The sequence below is a fragment of the Garra rufa genome, chromosome 22 (assembly GCF_049309525.1).
Source record: "Garra rufa chromosome 22, GarRuf1.0, whole genome shotgun sequence".
Taxonomy (NCBI): domain Eukaryota; kingdom Metazoa; phylum Chordata; class Actinopteri; order Cypriniformes; family Cyprinidae; genus Garra; species Garra rufa.
This window is the reverse complement of record NC_133382.1, coordinates 39,952,070-39,971,817: the sequence shown is the minus strand read 5'-3', so window position 1 is coordinate 39,971,817 and position 19,748 is coordinate 39,952,070. Positions and strand designations below refer to the sequence as shown.

The 19,748-nt window shown below is 33.5% G+C and overlaps 1 protein-coding gene across 2 annotated transcripts in view; it reads right to left on the bottom strand.

Moving 5' to 3' along the window:
* The window catches only part of sec31b (SEC31 homolog B, COPII coat complex component), a 44,794-nt gene that overhangs the window by 14,457 nt on the left and 10,589 nt on the right, over window positions 1-19,748 (bottom strand). Inside the window, exons 6-22 of one of the 2 annotated variants that reach the window (XM_073827734.1) lie at window positions 18,905-19,045; window positions 18,680-18,822; window positions 18,496-18,595; window positions 16,837-16,998; window positions 16,596-16,748; window positions 16,297-16,521; window positions 14,362-14,436; window positions 13,537-13,623; window positions 13,335-13,452; window positions 13,075-13,253; window positions 10,705-10,831; window positions 10,402-10,547; window positions 10,148-10,321; window positions 8,419-8,550; window positions 6,984-7,161; window positions 609-977; window positions 488-526 (exon numbers count right to left, since the gene is read on the bottom strand). In XM_073827734.1, the coding sequence (XP_073683835.1) occupies window positions 488-526; window positions 609-977; window positions 6,984-7,161; window positions 8,419-8,550; window positions 10,148-10,321; window positions 10,402-10,547; window positions 10,705-10,831; window positions 13,075-13,253; window positions 13,335-13,452; window positions 13,537-13,623; window positions 14,362-14,436; window positions 16,297-16,521; window positions 16,596-16,748; window positions 16,837-16,998; window positions 18,496-18,595; window positions 18,680-18,822; window positions 18,905-19,045 (2,548 nt within the window). The remainder of the gene's footprint in view (window positions 1-487; window positions 527-608; window positions 978-6,983; window positions 7,162-8,418; window positions 8,551-10,147; window positions 10,322-10,401; window positions 10,548-10,704; window positions 10,832-13,074; window positions 13,254-13,334; window positions 13,453-13,536; window positions 13,624-14,361; window positions 14,437-16,296; window positions 16,522-16,595; window positions 16,749-16,836; window positions 16,999-18,495; window positions 18,596-18,679; window positions 18,823-18,904; window positions 19,046-19,748) is intronic. The other variant, XM_073827735.1, reaches the window with a different exon arrangement.

Below are 19,748 nucleotides of genomic sequence, written 5' to 3'. Positions count from 1 at the left end.
TTTTGAACATTAGTGTAGACATAAACTAATATTAATTTTTAATTATTTATTATAAAAAAATGCTCAATGATTTTTATTGTATTGTATTGTTGATTACATAAATGCAGCCTTTATTAGATTAAGCGCCGTCTTTCGAAAACAATTTAAAAATCTTACCAACCCCAAACTTTTTGAACATTAGTGTAGACATTTCTTAGTCTGTTCATATCATTCAAATAATGCAAAACTCACAGCAAACTTATAATCAGCGTTGAGAGGTCAAACAAATATTACTGTGCATGAAGCTTGAAGAGATCACACAGGAAGCACATGATCAGTGTGTATGTGAATATGCAAATGACTAGTAATCATTTCAGCATTAAATATTAGAAGAGCTGAGTTTGGACTGCTGCTGTCCCTCTTAAACACACACACACACACACACACACACACACACACACACACACACACACACACACACACACACACTCATCTCTCTCCCTGTCACCTTCCTCTTCTGTGTGGCACATCAGCCATGGGAAATATCCTGGAAATCAAACAGCAGGATCAATATAAATACACATGAGACACTGCTATCTTCAGCGCTTCCTCCAGACGTCTGCAGGTACCTGTCGGAGGCGGAGGTGGGACGCCGGCGCCGCCGAAGCTCTTTGCGGCTGGCGCTCCAGGGCCACCTTGAGGATACCCGGCTCCTAGAGGATGATACGCCCCGCTGGGAGGAGGCGCAGGAGCCTGAGAGTGAGGAGCGGATGGAAACATGGGCATCGGGCCGCCCGGCAGAGACGTGGGTGACATGAATCCTGGGGCGGGAGGTGCGGACATCATGGGGACGCCACCGGGCATCATGGGACCCGGCGGAGAGGAGGGCGGCAACGAGGGACCCGCCAGGCTGGAGGAGGGCATCGACGGGCCGGACATGAAACCCCCTGGAGCTCCGAGCGGACCGGATTGAGCAAACGGCTGAGATGGAGGAAAACCTGCAGGAACAGAGTGCATGCATTAACTAAGGCTGATAAAAGCTGTAGAAGTATTGCTCATGTTAAAGTTAATTTAAGTTGCATCTGTGTTAATGTTATTTCAAGGTTTCATTCTCTGGCCGTTGGTCTCTCAAATAGATGTGCTACATGTACTTTGTCTGTCACAAACAGAGTTCTGATGCTCTCTGATGAGGAACTGAAACCAACACACATCTAGACAGCCAGACAAATACATCTTACACCGTATAATCAACAACTGTATATCTTTCCTGTTCATATAAAGAAACATATAACAGGGTTCGAACAGATGCTGTAAAATTAAATTCCAGGACTTTTCAAATTCTAAAAAACAGATAAATAGATAAATAAAAATATACTTAGGCCGTGTTCACACTTGCCGTCCTTTTTCAAACTGCCAGCGTCTGTTTTACATTCTAATCCTATGGAGTAAACCGTCTTTTCAAAAAAGCCCTAGCGCTCTTTTTAAACGGCACCGCCGGTGTCTTTTTTTTGCAGCTCAGAGCGTCTTTTTAAGTTGAAAAAAGTTGAACTTTTTTGAAGAAGACGCCCTACGTCAAGCGCTTTTTTGACAGCTGACCAATGACAAGCGAGTAGCGGGACCTATCGTTTCCATAACAACAAAAACAAGAAGAAAAAAATGGAGAAGTTGCCGGCAGATAAACTTATCGCACTAGTTTCGGAGCACAAGGAGTTGTATGATAGGAGTAAACAACTCTATCATAATATACATCACAAAGAGGCTCTTTCTCGACATTTCTTCACGCTACTGTTGCAGCTGTTGTTATAGCAACAGAAGACGCACTCCGCTGCTTTTTGTAACAGAACGCTGCCAGCTTTTTTTTTTTACTAAAAAAACGCCCTAGTCAACTTTTTCTTGTCAAAAAAGACGCCAAGTGTGAACACGGCCTAATAAAACAAAAAACAAGCGAAGGACATGCAAAGTTATTAATACTAAAGTATTGCAAATTATTGCAAAGTATTACAAAAAACAGAGGTGTTAATTATTGGACCTAAAACCTCTGCATGTAATAACCTAAAACACTGTCTAATACTCAATGACTGCTCTGTCAATTGGTCGTCATCAGTCAGGAACCTAGGTGTGCTATTCGATAGCAATCTTTCCTTCGAAAGCCACATTTCTAGCATTTGCAAAACCGCATTTTTTCATCTAAAAAATATATCGAAATTACGACCTATGCTCACAATGTCAAATGCAGAAACGTTAATTCATGCGTTCATGACCTCAAGGGTAGATTATTGTAATGCTTTATGGGTGGTTGTTCTGCACGCTTATTAAAACAAACTCCAGCTGGTCCAAAATGCAGCAGCTAGAGTTCTTACTAGAACCAGAAAGTATGACCATATTAGCCCGGTTCTGTCAGCACTGAACTGGCTCCCTATTAAACATCGGATAGATTTTACAATCTTGCTAATTACTTATAAAGTCCTGGCCTGAATGGTTTAGCTCCTCAGTACTTGAGCGAGCTTCTATCGCATTATAGTCCCTCACATCCGCTGCGTTCTCAAAATTCTGGCAATTTGATAATACCTAGAATATCAAAATCAACTGCGGGCGGCAGATCTTTTTCACATTTAGCGCCCAAACTCTGGAACAATTTACCTAACACTGTTCGAGAGGCAGACACACTCTGTCAGTTTAAATCTAGATTAAAGTCCCATCTCTTTAACCTGGCCTACACTTAATACATTTCATAATCCAAATCCATTAAAGGATTGTTAGGCTGCATTATTTAGGTCAACCCAAAACATAACATATTTGATTCAGTTCGGGACTTCGATGAGGGTTCACGAATCATTCAAATCATAAACAATCATTCAAATACTGACACACTACTGTCGCTTCTGCTTACCAAGGCTGTGTTTATTTGATCAAAAATGCAGTACAAAATTGTGATATATTTTTACAATTTATGTTATGTTTTCTATGTGAAGATATAGGTTAAAATGTAATTTATTGCTGTGATCAAAGCTGAATTTTTAGCATCGTTAATCATCTTCGCGGATTTTTACAGGCCCAGGAGAATAAATGAGCAAACACATACAGCTGATGCACTATCAAAGCATTCTCAACTTTATACAGGAATATTTAGTCATATTTATACAAATAGCATCAGCCTGGATGTCTTACACATCCAAGCAAAGTACTCAAGAGTTATATCAGGGTTCGTAGAAGGTCTTTAAAGTGTTTTGAATTTGACTTTTTGAAATTTAAAGCCTGGAAAACTCTTGAAAATAGCCGTATTTCTGAAGAGGTACTTGAAAAGTGCTTTAATTATTGAAAGGGATCGCTTATGCAAGCGATTCTCTAGCAAATAAACAGACTAAACTAAAAGAGACGTTCTTTTTTGAACTTCGGTATTGATTTAAAAAAAAATCATTTGATTTCGATCTAAGATTCAATCTAAGTCAAATTATTCACAATCAGGTACTCTAGTGTGGGTTCGCAAATCATTTGATTCAGTTCGGGACTTTGGTTCGGGTTGGCGAATAGTTTGATTCAGTTCGGGTTGATTCGAGAATCATTTGATTCAGTTTGGGTTAGGGGTGTAACGATATGCCTAGGTCACGATATGGTATGTATCCCGATATTGACTTCACGATACAATATTTTAACAAAAATTAAAACATGAAACTGAAAATCAAACAAGAGATTTATTTAAAAAAAAAACAAATAAACAAATTTCAATAGCTTTCTTGGTTTTACATACAAGGTCACATTTTAAGGTTTAATAAAAACCTTCTGTATTAAAATTAACATCTGATAAGGTCTGTCTGCCACTGAATTTTTATTTTATTTAATATGATAGTGATAAAATTGTCAAGATGTCAAATTCTTTAAACCTGATAGCGATGCAAGATTCTTTGTGTGTGCGAAACAGAGTCCTACCCGAGGGGTGACCCGCTATAACTGAGGTGGAATAATGTTTATCTGTCAGGTGCAGTGCGGATGACATGCACAGGTATTTGCTCTTTGGACTCAATCCGGTACACGCTGACGCTGCTCTCAAACGGTCCCGTGCCTGTGTTCGTGCTCTGTCTGAAGACCGTTTAAAAGCCATTTCACATGGGACGCGTCAAGCGGTGGAATCTCTGAGCGGCTGCCGCTTTCTCTCATAGTGAAAGTGTTTTGCGGTCGAGCTGGTGTTCGCGACGCGGTCTCGGGGTAAACGTATTGCAAACAACAAGGTCTCATCTTACTTTACAAAAACCAAATAAATGAAACGTAATGAAAATACTATATGTGTTATTTGCCATTTATCATTTTATGGGACAATGACTAGCGTGGTTTTCATGTCAGACACAGTTTACTATGACATTTTACACATAATTGTATTTTTACTGCGCAGGCTATACTACACGCATTTTCTGGATTTTTTTTCCTTTATTAATAGCCTTTGTCAGTATTTTATGGATCATACAGCTCCGAAATGTTGCCATACTGCTGACTTAAATGAGGAGGGAGAAAGGTAGTCACGGGGTGTGTCGCGATTCTCCCTTATTACACCACGACACAGGATCGTTCAGGTTGATTCGAGAATCATTTGATTCAGTATGGGACTTTGGTTTGCGAATCATTTGATTCAGTACGGGACTTTGGTTTGCGAATCATTTGATTCAGTACGGGACTTTGGTTTGTGAATCATTTGATTCAGTTCGGGACTTTGGTTTGTGAATCATTTGATTCAGTACAGGACTTTGGTTCGGGTTCGCGAATCATTTGATTCAGTTCGGATTGATTCGAGAATAATTTGATTCAGTTCGGGACTTTGGTTTGCGAATCATTTGATTCAGTACAGGACTTTGGTTCGGGTTCGCGAATCATTTGATTCAGTTCGGGACTTTGGTTTGCGAATCATTTGATTCAGTTCGGGTTCATTCGAGAATCATTTGATTCAATTCGGGTTGATTCTAAAATCATTTGATTCAGTTCAGGTTGATTCGAAAATCATTTGATTCAGTTCGGGACTTTGGTTCGCAAATCATTTGATTCAGTTCGGGTTGATTCGAGAATCATTTGATTCAGTTCGGGACTTTGGTTTGCGAATCATTTGATTCAGTATGGGACTTTGGTTCGGGTTCGCGAATCATTTGATTCAGTTCGGGTTGATTCGAGAATTATTTGATTCAATTCGGGTTGATTCTAAAATCATTTGATTCAGTTCGGGTTGATTCGAGAATCATTTGATTCAGTTCGGGTTGATTCGAGAATCATTTGATTCAATTCGGGTTGATTCTAAAATCATTTGATTCAGTTCAGGTTGATTTGAGAATCATTTGATTCAGTTCGGGACTTTGGTTCGCAAATCATTTGATTCAGTTCGGGTTGATTCGAGAATCATTTGATTCAGTTCGGGACTTTGGTTTGCGAATCATTTGATTCAGTACGGGACTTTGTTTCGGGTTTGCGAATCATTTGATTCAGTTCGGGTTGATTTGAGAATCATTTGATTCAATTCGGGTTGATTCTAAAATCATTTGATTCAGTTCGGGTTGATTCGAGAATCATTTGATTCAGTTCAGGTTGATTTGAGAATCATTTGATTCAGTTCGGGACTTTGGTTCGCAAATCATTTGATTCAGTACAGGACTTTGGTTCGGGTTCGCAAATCATTTGATTCAGTTCGGGTTGATTCAAGAATCATTTGATTCAGTTCGGGACTTTGGTTTGCGAATCATTTGATTCAGTACAGGACTTTGGTTCGGGTTCGCGAATCATTTGATTCAGTTCGGGTTGATTCGAGAATCATTTGATTCAATTCGGGTTGATTCTAAAATCATTTGATTCAGTCCGGGTTGATTCGAGAATCATTTGATTCAGTACAGGACTTTGGTTCAGGTTCGCAAATCATTTGATTCAGTTCGGGTTGATTCGAGAATAATTTGATTCAGTTTGGGACTTTGGTTCGCGAATCATTTGATTCAGTTCGGGACTTTGGTTCACGAATCATTTGATTCAGTTCGGGTTGATTCTAAAATCATTTGATTCAGTTCGGGTTGATTAGAGAATAATTTGATTCAGTTCGGGACTTTGGTTCACGAATCATTTGATTCAGTTCGGGTTGATTCGAGAATCATTTGATTCAATTCGGGTTGATTCTAAAATCATTTGATTCAGTTCAGGTTGATTCGAGAATCATTTGATTCAGTTTGGGACTTTGGTTCACGAATCATTTGATTCAGTACAGGACTTTGGTTCGGGTTCGCAAATCATTTGATTCAGTTCGGGACTTTGGTTCGCGAATCATTTGATTCAGTACAGGACTTTGGTTCAGGTTCGCAAATCATTTGATTCAGTTCGGGTTGATTTGAGAATCATTTGATTCAATTCGAGTTGATTCTAAAATCATTTGATTCAGTTCGGGTTGATTCGAGAATCATTTGATTCAGTTCGGGTTGATTCGAGAATCATTTGATTCAGTTCGGGACTTTGGTTCGCGAATCATTTGATTCAGTACAGGACTTTGGTTCGGGTTCGCAAATCATTGGATTCAGTTCGGGTTGATTCGAGAATCATTTGATTCAGTTCGGGACTTTGGTTTGCGAATCATTTGATTCAATTCGGGTTGATTCTAAAATCATTTGATTCAGTCCGGGTTGATTCGAGAATCATTTGATTCAGTACAGGACTTTGGTTCAGGTTCGCAAATCATTTGATTCAGTTCGGGTTGATTCGAGAATAATTTGATTCAGTTTGGGACTTTGGTTCGCGAATCATTTGATTCAGTTCAGGACTTCGATGAGGGTTCACGAATCATTCAAATTATAAACAATCATTCAAATACTGACACACTACTGTCGCTTCAAATATCTTCACATAGAAAACTTAACATAAATTGTAAAAATATATCACAATTTTGTACTGCATTTTTGATCAAATAAACACAGCCTTGGTAAGCAGAAGCGACAGTAGTGTGTCAGTATTTGAATGATTGTATGTGTGTATATTATTTGATTGACAGGTACCTGGAGCTGTGGCAGGGTGTTGTGGGTAGGCAGGTCTCAGGCCCGGCCGTGACGCTCCAGCAGCAGGAGGAGCAGGAGCAGCAGCAGAATCAGGCCGAAGTTGAGGAGTGAAGACACGGGGCATCGCATGCTGAGCAGGCTGGGGCATCTGAGGAGGAGCCACGGACCCGTACGGCCCCTGAACACACACATTACAACACATGTCTGACATAACTAATGGATTACGTGTTGACCTCATCCAATATCTGATGATATAACTGTAAAAATAAGTTTAAGATATACTGAAATGACTAAAACTAAAAGTAATAAACTGAAAAACTATAAACAATTTAATAAAAATATATATTTTAACTCAATTTACAAATAAAAACTAAATTAAAAAATAAAGCTAAATAGATTTTTACAAATTCTTTAATTATTTTTATTAAATCAAAATCATTAAATTACATTTTTAAAAAAGTATTAATTTCTAAATAAAACTAATCTCTATTATTGTTTTAAATATAATATTTGTTCAATTATTATTTAATTGATTAAACAATAAAATGCACTCAATAAAGAAATATTTTGCCATATTACAAAATAAATATCAAAATCTAAATACCTAAATATTACACTATACAATAAAATAGTATTAAATAATTATTACTTATTAATTATTTCTATTTTTATGAATGTATAAAAATTTAAATAGAAATAATCCTACTGTTCTATAAAATAAAAAGTAGGTATTTACTGAAAATAATTGATTTCTTTTATTAAACTATAAAAAATAAGTTTAAGATATACTAAAATGACTAAAACTAAAAGTATTAAACTGAAAAACTATAAACGATTTAATTAACAAATATATTTTAACTTAATTTACAAATAAAAACTAAATAAAAAATAAAGCTAAATAGATTTTTTTTTAATTATTTTAATTATTTAATATTTTTATTAAATCATTAATATTTAAATTACATTTTTTAAAAAGTATTAATTTCTAAAAATATTTTTTTCTCATAAAAATAAACACAAAGTTAAATTGAAAATAAAAAAATTAATTAATTAAAGCTAATCCAAACTATGAATAAACACAATAATAGAAATTATGAAGACAAACATATTTATCCTTAGAATAATGTCAGTGATTATTCAATCACAGTCAAACTATAATCTTATTCTGCTTCAACACAATCTCCCTAAAGACAAAACACACACTCGTAACATGCACACGCCCTTGTGCAAACAGCAGACACACACTGTACGCCAGCCTTGTCTTTCACAACATCCAATAAAAGATGTGCAATTTTATCAAGGGCATCAAAAAGCAAATAATCTCTGCTGATCATCAGCACACGGCGTGCACATTATTATTACATATAGCGGGTCACCTGTGTGTGTGTGTGTGTGTGTGTGTGTGCGCGCGTGTTTGATTTGAGCTGTGTCTCACCTGTGTGTGTGTTGCAGGAGTGTGTGTGTTTGGTGGTGCTTTGGCGCCTCCTGCTGGTGCAGACGGCTGTGGCCTCTGCTGGATCTCACCCTTGGCATGCGACAGTCGCTCTCTCAACATCCGAACACCAGCCTAAATCAGACAAACACACACTTACCACCTATTTATATTTCTGAAGAAAAGTTTTAAACTGTTTTTATGGAAAAAGTTTAATGACTATATAAATAAAACTCATCTCTATTATTGTTTTTAAATGTAAATATTTGACCATATTATAAAATATTAAAAATAAATATCAAAATCTAAATATTTAAATATTACACTATACAATAAAATAGTATTAAATAATTATTATTTATTAATTGTTTCTATTTTTATGAATGTATAAACATTAAAATAGCAATAATCCTACTGTTCTATAAAATAAACAGTAGGTATTTAATGAAAATAATTGATTTATTTTATTAAACTATAAAAAAAATAAAATCAATAAAGAAAAGTATTACTATAGCAATAATAATATTGCACAGTAAAATTAAAATGAGTAGTATTTTATTATTTAAATGTTTTTTTATTATAAGCATTTTATCATAATTAATTAAAAGTCCAAATTAAAATTAAAATAACACCAATGTGCTTTTAAAATAATGTAATAATAATAACAATATTAATAATTTTACAGAACAATAAAAAAAAATACAATACGATTAATGGCTGTCTTAATTCAATTTCTTTATTTTATTTTGGTGGGGGAAAAAAAAATAAATAAAAAAATCACAGAAAGCTGGACTGCTGGAAATCATGAGCTGCTGATGTGTGAAGTACAGTGACTTTCAAAAGTATTCACCCCCCCTTCATTTTTTTTCACATTTTGTTTGGTTGCAGCATTCTGTTAAACTACTTTAAATGAGTTTTCCCCCACATCAATTTACACTCCATACACCATAATAATGACAAGGCAAAAACCAGATTTGCAAATTTGACAAATTTATTAAAATAAAACACTGAAATAAATAGATTGCATAAGTATTCATACCCTTAACTCAGTCCATAGTTGAAGCACCTTTACAGCCTCAAGTGTTTTTGGGTCTGATGTGAGCATCTTTGCACATCTGCATTTGGCAATTTTCACCTCTCCATCTCTGTCAGCTTGGATGGGGACTGGCAGACATTTTCTAGAGTCCTAGTTGTTCCAATCGTCTTCCATTATGGAGAATGCTTCTGTCAACCTTCAATGCAGCAGATTTGTTTCTGAACTCTTCTCTAGATCATCGCCTTAACGCAAGTCTGTCACTGAGCTCTACAGGCAGTTATCTCGGTTTTTGCTCTGAGATGCATTTTCAGCTGTTAGACCTTTTCTGAGAGGTGTGTGTCTTTCTAAATCAGACTCATTCAAATGAATTTGCCACAGTTTAACTCCACTCCAAGTGTAGTTACATCTAGAAGCAATATGAATGCTCCTGAGATCAATTTCGAGTGTCCCAGAAAAGGGTATGAATACTTATGCAACGGGATCTTTTCAGTTTTTTTTTTTTTATAAACATGCACAAATGTTTAAAAACCTATGTTTTGCTTTGCCATTATGGAGTAGGGAGTGTAAATTGATGTGGGGAAAAAAAGTAATTTAAAGTAGTTTAACTTAAGGCAGCAACATAACAAAATGTGAAAAAAATGAAGGGGTATGAATAATTTCGCAAGGCACTGTATATACGCGTGTATTAGTGCATACCTGGTCAGCGCTGTCGGGCAGGTAGCTGAGCGCTGAAGTCAAGCTGCCCTGTGATGCCAGAATGCTGGAGTACTGGATGAGCCTCTCCGTCAGCACTGAGCTCTGAATGCAAACCTCGGTGTTACGCAGACGCTCGATGGACTTCCGCAGGACCATCACCTTCTCCACCAGATCCTGCAGACGCACATGAACCCAGAAGTCAGCGTATAACAGCAATATATAGTGAGAATAAGAGCTTGAAAGAGTGTGTGAACCTCCAGTGCGAGCGGAGATGAGCAGTCTCTCTGGGAAGTCCAGCACTCCACTAGACGCTCGATGTTTCCAGAGCAGATGAAGCACAGACAGGCCTGCAGACTGCGCTTCTCTGTGCCTTCAGCCTGCAGACGGGAGCCCAGAGTATCTGTACACACAAACACAGAGCTGTCAATCACTCTAGACTCTGAGCTCTGATTGGACGAGCTGTGTTCAGAGCTGCTATATTCTATACTAATGCAGAAAGGTGTTTGTCAATAGTAGCAGACTATTACTAATTGTGATTACACTTGTGATGTTCTTACCGCAGAGAGGAGCAAACTCCTCAGGGTTAGCGTAGGTCAGCAGGGCTGCTAGCGCCTCCTTCCAGTTATCCAGCTCACAGCTCTGGACGATATCACGCCAGTTCTGTGTCACCACTGACGAGATCAGCTGATGAGGAAAAATAACTCATTAATACAGGCATTCATTTGAATAATAATAATAATAATAATAATACTGTGGCTAATAGTAGCAGTAATAATAATAATAATAACAATAATAATACTACTGTGACTAATAGTAGTAGCAATAATAATAATGTGAATAATAAATATTTTCCTAATAATAATAATACTGTGACTAATAGTAATAATAATAATAATAATAATACTGTGACTAAAAATACTACTGCTAATAACAGTAATACTGACTAATAATAATAGTAATAATGTGGCTAATAATAATACTAATAATACTGTGTCTAATAGTAGTGATAATAATAATAACAACAATAATAATAATAATAATAATAATAATAATAATGTGAATATTATTATCAATAATAATAATAATAATAATATTACTGTGAATAATAATTATCTGGCTAATAATAATAATAATAATAATAATAATACTGTGGCTAATAGTAGTAGTAATAATAATAATAATAACAATAATAATACTACTGTGACTAATAGTAGTAGCAATAATAATAATAATGTGAATAATAAATATTTTCCTAATAATAATAATACTGTGACTAATAATAATAATAATAATAATAATACTGTGACTAAAAATACTACTGCTAATAACAGTAATACTGACTAATAATAATAGTAATAATGTGGGTAATAATAATACTAATAATACCGTGTCTAATAGTAGTGATAATAATAATAATAATAATAATAATAATAATAATAAAATAATAATAATAATGTGAATAATAATTATCTGGCTAATAATAATAATAATAATAATAATAATGTGACTAATAGTAATAATAACAATAATAACAATAATAATAATAATAATAATAATACTGTGTCTAATAGTAGTAGTAGTATTAATAATAATAATAATAATAATAATAATAATAATAATAATATTGTGACTAATAATACTGTGACTAAAAATTCTACTACTAATAACAGTAATAATGACTAACAATAATAGTAATAATGTGGCTAATAATAATAATAATACTATTAATAATAATAATAATACTGTGACTAATAGTAGTAGTAATAATAATAATAATGTGAATAATAATAATAGTATTATTACTGTGAATAATATTTGGCTAATAATAATAATAATAATAATAATAATAATATCGCTGTGACAAAAAATAATAATAATCATAATCGTAATAAATAATAATAATAAAACTGTGACTAATAATAACAGTTATACTGACTAATAATAATTACGACAATAACACACTAATAATGAAAAGAATAATAACAATACTAATAACAGTAATAATAATAATAATAATAATAATAATAATAATAATAATAATACAAGACTAATAATGACAAGAATATTAATACTAGTAACTATAACAATTATTATTTAACCAACTATTAAGAATTTAATAAGTCGATTAAAATGATTAAACAAAATGTAATCATTATCATTATGCATATACTAAGTATTAAGCTTTATTTTTTGTCCTTATTAAACTGAATATTATTATTGTTTTTATTACTCTTATAACTAGTATTATTCTTATTATCTTGTTGTTATTAGTTGTCTACTTATTAATATTTGAATTATTACTTATATACTATAATCACTAGTCGTATATTATTTATAATCAATAGTAATGAAAAACTAATAAGAATACTAACATAAATAATTTTTAAATACTTCAATAATAATAACAATAACTATTATTATTATTATTATTATTATTATTATTCATAATAATAATAATTTAGCATTCTAAATAGCACTGTTATTATTATTAGTAGCAGTACTAGCATTTTTCTTATTATTAATATTGGTCATATAAATCATAGAATCAATAATAATAATAATAATAATAATAATAATTATAATAATAATAATATAATAAGTCTAATTAGACTAATAAAAATAATAATTTTCATTTTGGCCAGGATACTCCTGTGAAAGAGTCTTTTTTGGTTAAATTAAGGTAAAAAAAAATTATTAACAATAAAAATCTTCCAATGCTTTAATAATAATAACTATTATTGTTAGAAGCAGTAGTGGTAGTATTCTTATTATTGATATTATTATTAGTTGCTTATCTTTTATTATCATTGTTAAAATAATTAGTCATATTTTTATTATAGCTATTAATAATATTTTAATAAGACAACAAATAGTAATTAAATAAAACATGACATCATGTAGAGATGATAACTGTGATAGGTGTTTACCATGGAGATGCTGTTGGTCTGTCGGTTGAGGTAGCGTTGCTGGGTCTTTTTCAGTAGCTCCTCCCCTCCGCTGATTGACAGGAGGATGGCTTCGGCGAAACGTCCGTCATTCAGGCACAGATCCACCGCGCCCTCGAAGTTCCCCACTAACAGAGCCTGACTGATCAAACCGTCCGTATCTGCTCAACACAGCACACCATCAATATCTAAACATCAAAAACCTAACATTATTATCATGCATGTCCAATGGAGACGCTCACCTGAGGATACTGGGATCTGGAATTGCTCTTTCGCTTTCTTTGGTAGTTGACTGAAGAAATCAGCTGAAGACTCACGGCCGGATAAACCGTCTCCAGCGCCGCCAGACTCATCCGCTCTCTGAATAAATGAGAAACATCAGGTAGATTAAAACATGAGACACTAGCATGCATAAGATGATAATAAAGTACACCCGAAACAGACCTGATCAGAGAGCGTCTGCATCTTCTCAGCCAGATCATTCACGTCTAAACCGTTCGGATGAAGGTTCCTCCCCAAACATGCTGAGATCTGTGGAAATAGAGATTAGAATTAGAGATTCCATTAAAAAATGAATTTGATTCTTACTGCATGTCATATATAACTTTTATGTGGAAATAATGCATTATTTCATTTCTGAATATAATAATACATGTTGCAATGGAACAAAAAAATATAATTTTATCAAAAGTCCTCTTTTATTCCTATTTTAAGGACTTTTATTACAAACTATCTGAAAAGTAACAAGGTGAGTGTAAGATGTGTCACTTCTTTAATCTAGAAAATAGCATCTCTCATGCATTTAGAACAAATGGCTCAATTTTATAAGACAACTTATGTAAAAAGCGGCACAGTTTACCCCGCTCTCCTCTGATATAATGATTAGTGATAGAAAATAGCATAATATCTCATGCATTTAGAACAAATGGCTGATTTTTATAAGTCAACTTGTGTAAAAAGTGGCAGAGTTTACCTCACTCTCCTCTAAAATAATGATTAGTGATAGAAAATAGCATACTATCTCATGCATTTAGAACAAATGACTGATTTTTATAAGACAATTTATGAAAAAAGTGGACAGTTTACCCCACTCTTCTCTAATATAACAAATAGTGATAGAAAATAGCATACTATCTCATGCATTTAGAACAAATGGCTCAATTTTATAAGACAACTTAAGTAAAAAGTGGCACAGTTGACCCCGCTCTCCTCTAATATAATGATTAGTGACTGAATCTGCATTTGAAGTGCTGTTGTTTGATGCAATACCTTCCTCTGCAGCTCGTCTTTACTGAAGCCCAGCAGACGCAGAAACTTCACACGTGCTTCATCTTCAAAATTCACCTGATAAAAACATCACAGGAAAAAAAAAAAAAATCACAAACATTTCAACATCTTAACAAGCCATGCATTTAATCTAAAACTGATATATGCATCACTTCTCAGAACAAAAATGTGAAGTTTTGTGGCTTGTAGTATGAATTTGATAGCTTTGGGTTATCTCTCTATTCTGGTATCTCAAACAGTAAAGTATGGTGTTTGCAACACCAAAGTCATAGGTTTGACTCCCAAATAATGCATGAACTTTTTAAAAACATCATCTTACACGTCTAATAAATAAAAATAAATAAAATGTTCTCTAGAATTTGACAAAACAAAAATCGCAAAACGGCATTCTTGTAGGACTAAAAGCACCTACTAACAACAGAGAAGCAAAATAAAGTAACAGTTTGATGGTTTAACCTTTGAAAAATTAAGAAATTAGGAAATTAGTGCTGTTACAGTTATAATATGAAACCTAAATATTATTATTTATAGAAATATGCCAAATACTTGATTATCCTTTTATACTTGATTAAGTTATTAGAAAATTAGTTATTAGAAAAATTACAGATTTCAAATCGTGCACCTCTTTCCAAAATTCTAAGAAAAAACATTAAATCTAAGTGATCTGTTACAGTTCTAATGTAAAACCTAAATATTATTATATATAAATATAATTTTTGTTAAATGCTTGATTTTCTTTCTTTTTACAATCTACAAAGTAGTATTCTTTTTTTCTTTTTTTTAGTTGTAATAATACTATCTACATATATTAATTAGCCATACTGATATATAATCACAACATTTTGGGCAAATCTACAAAGAAACAAATTGTGCACCCCTTCCAAACATTATGAAAAGACACTAAATCTGAAGGACCTGTTACCGTTATAATGTAAAACCTAAATATTATTTTTGTTGCATAATTGATTTTCTTTCTTTCTTTTTTACAAATGACATAGTAGAATTTGTTTTGTATTTTTAAAATATTATTTAGTTGCATCAATCTATATATAAATATTATTTGTGTTAAATACTTGATTTTCTTTCTTTTTACAATCTACAAAGTAGTTTTTTTTTTTAGTTGTAATAATAATAACTACATATATTAATTAGCCATACTGATACATAATCACAACATTTTGGGCAAATCTACAAAGAAGCAAATTGTGCACCCCTTCCAAACATTACAAAAAGACACTAAATCTGAAGGATCTTTTACCGTTATAATCTAAAACCTAAATATTATTATATATAAATATTATTTTAGATTTTTCTTTCTTTTAACAAATTACAAAGTAGTAGTATTATTATTTATATATATATAATAATATTATTTAGTTGCATCAATCTCAGTTTTTGTATCAATCTCAGTTTGTGTTTCGCAGAAGCAATTAAATAAGAGTAAGAATGACATTTGTGACCCTGGACCACAAAACCAGACATAAGGTTAAATTTGACTAAACTAAGATGTATAAATAATATGAAAGCTCAATAAATAAGCTTTCTATTGATATATGGTTGGTTAGGATAGGACAATATTTGGTCGAGATACATCTTTTTGAAAATCTGGAATCTGAGGGGGCAAAAAAAAATCGAAAATACTGAGAAAATCACCTTTAAAGTTGTCCAAATTAAGTTCTTAACAATGTATGTTACTAATCAAAAATTACATTTTGATAGGTTTACAGTAGGAATTTTACAAAAAAATCTTTACTTAATTTCCTAATGATTTTTGGCATAAAAGAAAAATCTATAATTTTGACCCATACAATGTATTTTTGGCTATTGCTACAAATATACCCCAGCGACTTAAGACTGGTTTTGTGGTCCAGGGTCACATTTGTAGTTGTATTTGTGTGTAAATGTGAATGTTCTTACCATGAGGAACCTCCATATGTCCTGCTCGGCGTCAGAAGGTGCGCTCATGACCTTGCTGTGGCAGTAGTTGGTGAAAGATCCAGCCTGAAGAGCGGCTTGGAGCTCAGCGGAGCGCTGGAGGAACTCCGTCTCTGTGGTCACCTGACTCACGTGCACCTGTCGTGGAATCGGCTGCTGCTGAGGATCCACTTTGGGGTTCTCAAACGTCACCAGCTTCCCTCCGAACTGAAAGAGACATGTGTGAATGGAGACTCACGGGAACCTTAAGACTGATTTGACAATGTCTCTGAAATACTCACAGCGAAAGATGCGCCCACAGGCCTCCGTATCCACTTGGGCGGCTTTTTTAGAGGAGGGATGATGGTGGTTTCGACTGTGGGTTGAGGAACCTGTAGAGGAGGAAGAGCCTGACCGGTTCCAAATGGGTCGTTGGTGTCAAATGAAGCTGAGATCTGACAACAGAGAAAGACAAATCATCAGGAAACTGATATGTTCATCATTCCTCAAAGAAAAGAAGGTTAAATGTTCCCATAATGGCACCTGGTCCACTGTGCTATGTTGATGCTGCTGAAGACGTCCTCCCATCACAGAGTACACGCTGATCCATCCATCAAACGATGCGGCTGACAGGAGGGCGGGGTTACGAGGACACCACTGCACATCGAAACACCACTGATTGGCTGTTGGCAGCTCGTAAATCACCTAAAACACCGGAGATGAGGCATGATGGTCAATACATGTGCAAAGTGAGCCACAGATTCCACATATGATGGATTTCTATGATTTGATTAATTATTAATCCAGTATCCAGTTGTTTAACAAAATGCAGATTTATTAGGAACATTCCGTGTCAAAACAACCAAATTTCAAAAACTTCCCCGTCTTAAATTATTATTTATTGCATTTTACTGTTTGTCATTTTTTTGTTGTAAAAAATAAATAGGTCTGTTCTATAGATTACACACAAAAAAAAAAGATTATTACATTGTATATTATTATTAATATTATTATTGTTTATTCTATAATTTAATAACAACAACATAATAAACATTTTATTATAAATTATATAAAATAAAAAATAGGTCTACTAAATTATTCAAAAATAATACATTTTATTATTATTTATTCAAGTTCAAATCTATACGCACACTATATTATACATTATATATAATAAATTAATTTATTAATCTGTTTAATTACACAAAAAATACTAATACATTTTATTATTTATATTTTAGTATATTATTATTACTATTTATTCCATAACTTTTTCTATACTATCGCCAGAATAATGAATATTTTATTACACATTATATTTAGCATGCATGAGCGGATTATATGAATATCTTAAATGCATTGCAAGTTGCTTAGTATAGAAGTATCTGACAAATGTAGAAATGTACATAAGCAGCAGTAAGGCCCTATGAAATCAGTTTTATTTTTTCCCAAATTCCGTTTAATTCTTCCGGATTAAATGTCTTCAGTTTAAATTTTTCTTTACTCCTTTTTAATAGCTAAATTAAATATTATTAAAAAAACATGTTTAATTAATTACAATTATGAAACATACAAATTCACATCAATTTATTAAAATTAAAAAATTAAGTCGTTTTTATGCATTCAAATAATTGGACATGCTAAAACAAGAATGTCCAATTATTTGAATGCATAAAAACAACTTAATTTATTAAAATTGCCTTTTGGAATGTTTTTTTTCCCCCCCTGTGTTGTGTATTTACATTTTTGTGCTTATCAAATGAAAGCATAACACATTTCATTTATCCTTTAATTACTGAAAATGACACAAACTTTATTTTAAATTAAAGCATGGAAATATTGCTGAAATGTATTTATTACTTAAAAAATACATTTTCATAATTTTAGTAGTAGTATGTACATTCTACTGAACAATAGCAATATATTTCTGGCACAATGTCTTCAAGTTGAACCAAACGTTCATTAGAGATGCGCAGAATTCATATTTAAATTTTGTGCTTAATATTCACAGATACAGGTCCATATCGGCATTTGATTTAAGTGTAATGACCTACTTTTAATTGATTCATTTAAAGTTGACAAATTTCGTGACATTCCGCGTTATATAGTACATTTTGTTTTTAGGACTAGATTCCGCGATTCCGTCCGCATTTCCCGCATTGCGGAAATCATAGAGCTCTACATTATGTGTGACTGACGCACCTCTCCGGTGTTTGGGTTCCAGCACAGGATGCGGTTGTCTTTGCCGCTGCTCAGCAGAAGCTCTGGATCGGCGTGACTCCACGAAATGGACAGAATCCCTCTGGAACATTGAAAAGAGTGTACTTGTGGAGACATGAATTAAATGGCATCAGTTGAATCTGTCGGGGTTTGTGTGAATCTCTACCTGGTGTGGTTTTCCAGGACTTTAAGAGGTGAGGTTGCAAACCGGAGATCCCACATCTGTATGACCGGAAGTCTGTCGTCCTCTGATGCCAGAACCAGTTGAGTGGCCACATCCGGATGCCACAACATCCCAGAGCAGTGCATCTGACACAAACATCACACAACAAATTAAAAACATGTTTCTCATGTTTCTCTTTCAAGCATTAATGGGAGTGGATGTTCTTACTCTGTTGCTGTGGTCACTGATTTTGATGATGGGCTCGTTCTTCCTCAGATCCCAGACCACGGCTTTCCCGCTGGGGTTTGCGGACGCCAGTATGTGCTGAACCTGACTGTTCCACGCCACCACGCTCACATCCTCCGCCGGCTAACACACGCACAAAAAACACAAATAGAACCAGCACAACACCTGAGACTTCACACAAAACACTCACCAATGCATTTTTGAGCAAAAAAACTCCCCAAATCCCCAAAACACTGTCCCAGAATTGTTTTTTTAAGTAGTAATCTAATGTCAACCATGTTTCCCATGATTTAACCAATCATATTAAAACATATTTAATTTAATATGTAATGACCTCATATACCCATTTATGTCCATGTAGGCACCAGTTATAATATTAAAAGTATTTATTTTAATATTTAATGACCTCATATATCTAACTATACTCTTTTAGAAACACATAGTATTAAAACATACATAATTTAATATGCAATGACCTCATATACTCATCTATGTCCATTTAGGCACCAGTTATAACATTAAATATTAAAATAAATATTTTTAATGACCTCACATAGCTAACTACACCTATCTGTACTCTTTAAGACACACATCATAAAATATTAAAATATAATTTAATATGTAATGACCTCATATACCCATCTATACTCTTTTAGACACCCATTATAATATTAAAATAAATAATTTAATATGTAATGACCTCATATACCCATCTATACTCTTTTAGAAACACATAGTATTAAAACATACATAATTTAATATGCAATGACCTCATATACTCATCTATGTCCATTTAGGCACCAGTTATAACATTAAAAATATTTAT